The sequence below is a fragment of the Gobius niger genome (genome assembly GCF_951799975.1).
Source record: "Gobius niger genome assembly, chromosome: 10".
Taxonomy (NCBI): domain Eukaryota; kingdom Metazoa; phylum Chordata; class Actinopteri; order Gobiiformes; family Gobiidae; genus Gobius; species Gobius niger.
This window is the reverse complement of record NC_136861.1, coordinates 7,682,849-7,684,509: the sequence shown is the minus strand read 5'-3', so window position 1 is coordinate 7,684,509 and position 1,661 is coordinate 7,682,849. Positions and strand designations below refer to the sequence as shown.

The 1,661-nt window shown below is 45.9% G+C and overlaps 1 protein-coding gene across 1 annotated transcript; it reads right to left on the bottom strand.

The window, feature by feature from the left end:
* Nucleotides 1-416: 416 nt before the first annotated feature.
* On the bottom strand, nt 417-1,248 carry nog1 (noggin 1). Its single transcript, XM_079564857.1, has one exon. The coding sequence runs from the start codon at nt 1,094-1,096 to the stop codon at nt 458-460; it is 639 nt and encodes a 212-aa protein (XP_079420983.1). The 5' UTR covers nt 1,097-1,248; the 3' UTR covers nt 417-457.
* Nucleotides 1,249-1,661: the final 413 nt, after the last annotated feature.

The following is a 1,661-nucleotide window of genomic DNA, read 5'->3' as shown; positions in this document are numbered from 1 at the left end:
GAATATATTTTACACTTTTCCACTCAATATTTTTAGGTAAATTTTAAGCATTAATTTTGAGTAGACTGAATTTAAATAGTAACATTCTTGGTTTAAGATTTCATAAAACAGTTGAGTGAATAAAGTTAAGTAAGTCCAGTAAGTCCAGTTGCCATTTTCATGAATATATTTGATCATTTTAGGTCAAATGTGAGTAATCGTTTTAAGTAGATTGAACTTAAATACTATTGTTGGTTTGACTTGACCATTTTCTTGAATATATTTTATAACACTTGTATTTTTAAGTAAATTATAAGGATTCATTTTGAGTAGATTGAATTTAAATAGCAACATTGTCTGTTCTAAGTCAGTTTTACTTAAATGTTTTAATTTACGGTGAAATAAAGCACTTACCTCAAACTTTCGCGGCTCTCTCTTCAAACATTTCCCCCCAAAAGTCCTCCGCAAACCCCTGCCTTTAGCTGCCGCAGGAGCACTTGCAGTCCGTGATGATGGGATACTGCACCGGGATCCAGGCGCACTTGAGCCCCCCCTTCCGGTGAACGCACCTCCACCTCAGAACCGTGAGGTGCGCGGAGTTGGCCGGGCGGCACTGCATCCCCTCCGGCACCGAGCACGAGCGCTTGTTCAAACAGCTCCCGGCCCGGACGTACCTCGGCCAGAACCTGGTCCCCAAGTCGGTCCAGGTGTAGACGACGGGGCAGAAGGAATAGGCCCACAACCACTGCTGCAGGCGCCTCTTCAGCTTCTTGTTCGCCTTGAGCTTTTTCCCCAGGTGCGCGTCGAAATCCACCGCGCGGATCTCCTTGGGCACCATCCCGCTGGGTTTCTGCTGCACATCTTGCGGGTCCTCGTTGTTGGCGTATCCTTCCAAATTCGGGGGGAAGACGGATAAGTAGCGAGCGTCGAATTCGCCCAACGCGCCGCGGAGTTCGGTCTCGTTAAAGTCCCGCTCCTTCGGGTCGAAAACCGGGTCGGGGTCCTCCTTAAGCTCCACCAGGGGTAAGCTGTCACTCGGGATGGGTCGGAGGAGGAAGTAATGCTGGCAAATCCCGTTGTGGATGAAAAGGCCGAGTGAGAGAATTAAAAGAAACATGTTGGAAAAGTAAAAAAAAAAAAAAAGAAAAAAGTTTGGAAGTTGTGAACTATAAAAGAGGTCCCATCTCAGAGGCGAGAAGCGGAGCCAGGGACGGGGCGATTGTGAGGGGGCTGTATCCGTGAGTGAGTCCTCATAGTGCAGACGGTAGTGTTCACATTCTCAGTGAGGAGGGCAGGAGAGGGTTTGGGGTTTTTATATGAGCCCAGGGAAGAGGGGCGGAGCTTAGAGAGGAGGGGGCGGGGCTAAATGTGGTCCAGTACAAGAGAGAGAGAGAGAGACAGGAGCATGATCTACTCACTATGGCTTTAGTCAGATATAAGGGACTCGAAGGGCTGTATAGTTTAGTTTACTAGTCAGGGACCATGGACAAATTACGTTCAATTTGGAGAAAAGATGATTTGGACCAGATTAAGTTAATGCTATGAAAAAAAATGCCATTTTATTTTATAGATAAAACTAAACTGTGCTGATTTTATGTTCGACTGGACTGTCTTATTGCCAATGGAACAAGAATGACTTTACCTGCCTGTGACTTGCTTGTCTCATTTGAAGTGTTTTTGTC

What these genes read in the sequence shown, in the direction of transcription:
- nog1 (XM_079564857.1), bottom strand. Translation starts at nt 1,096, where the DNA reads ATGTTTCTTTTAATTCTCTCACTCGGCCTTTTCATCCACAACGGGATT.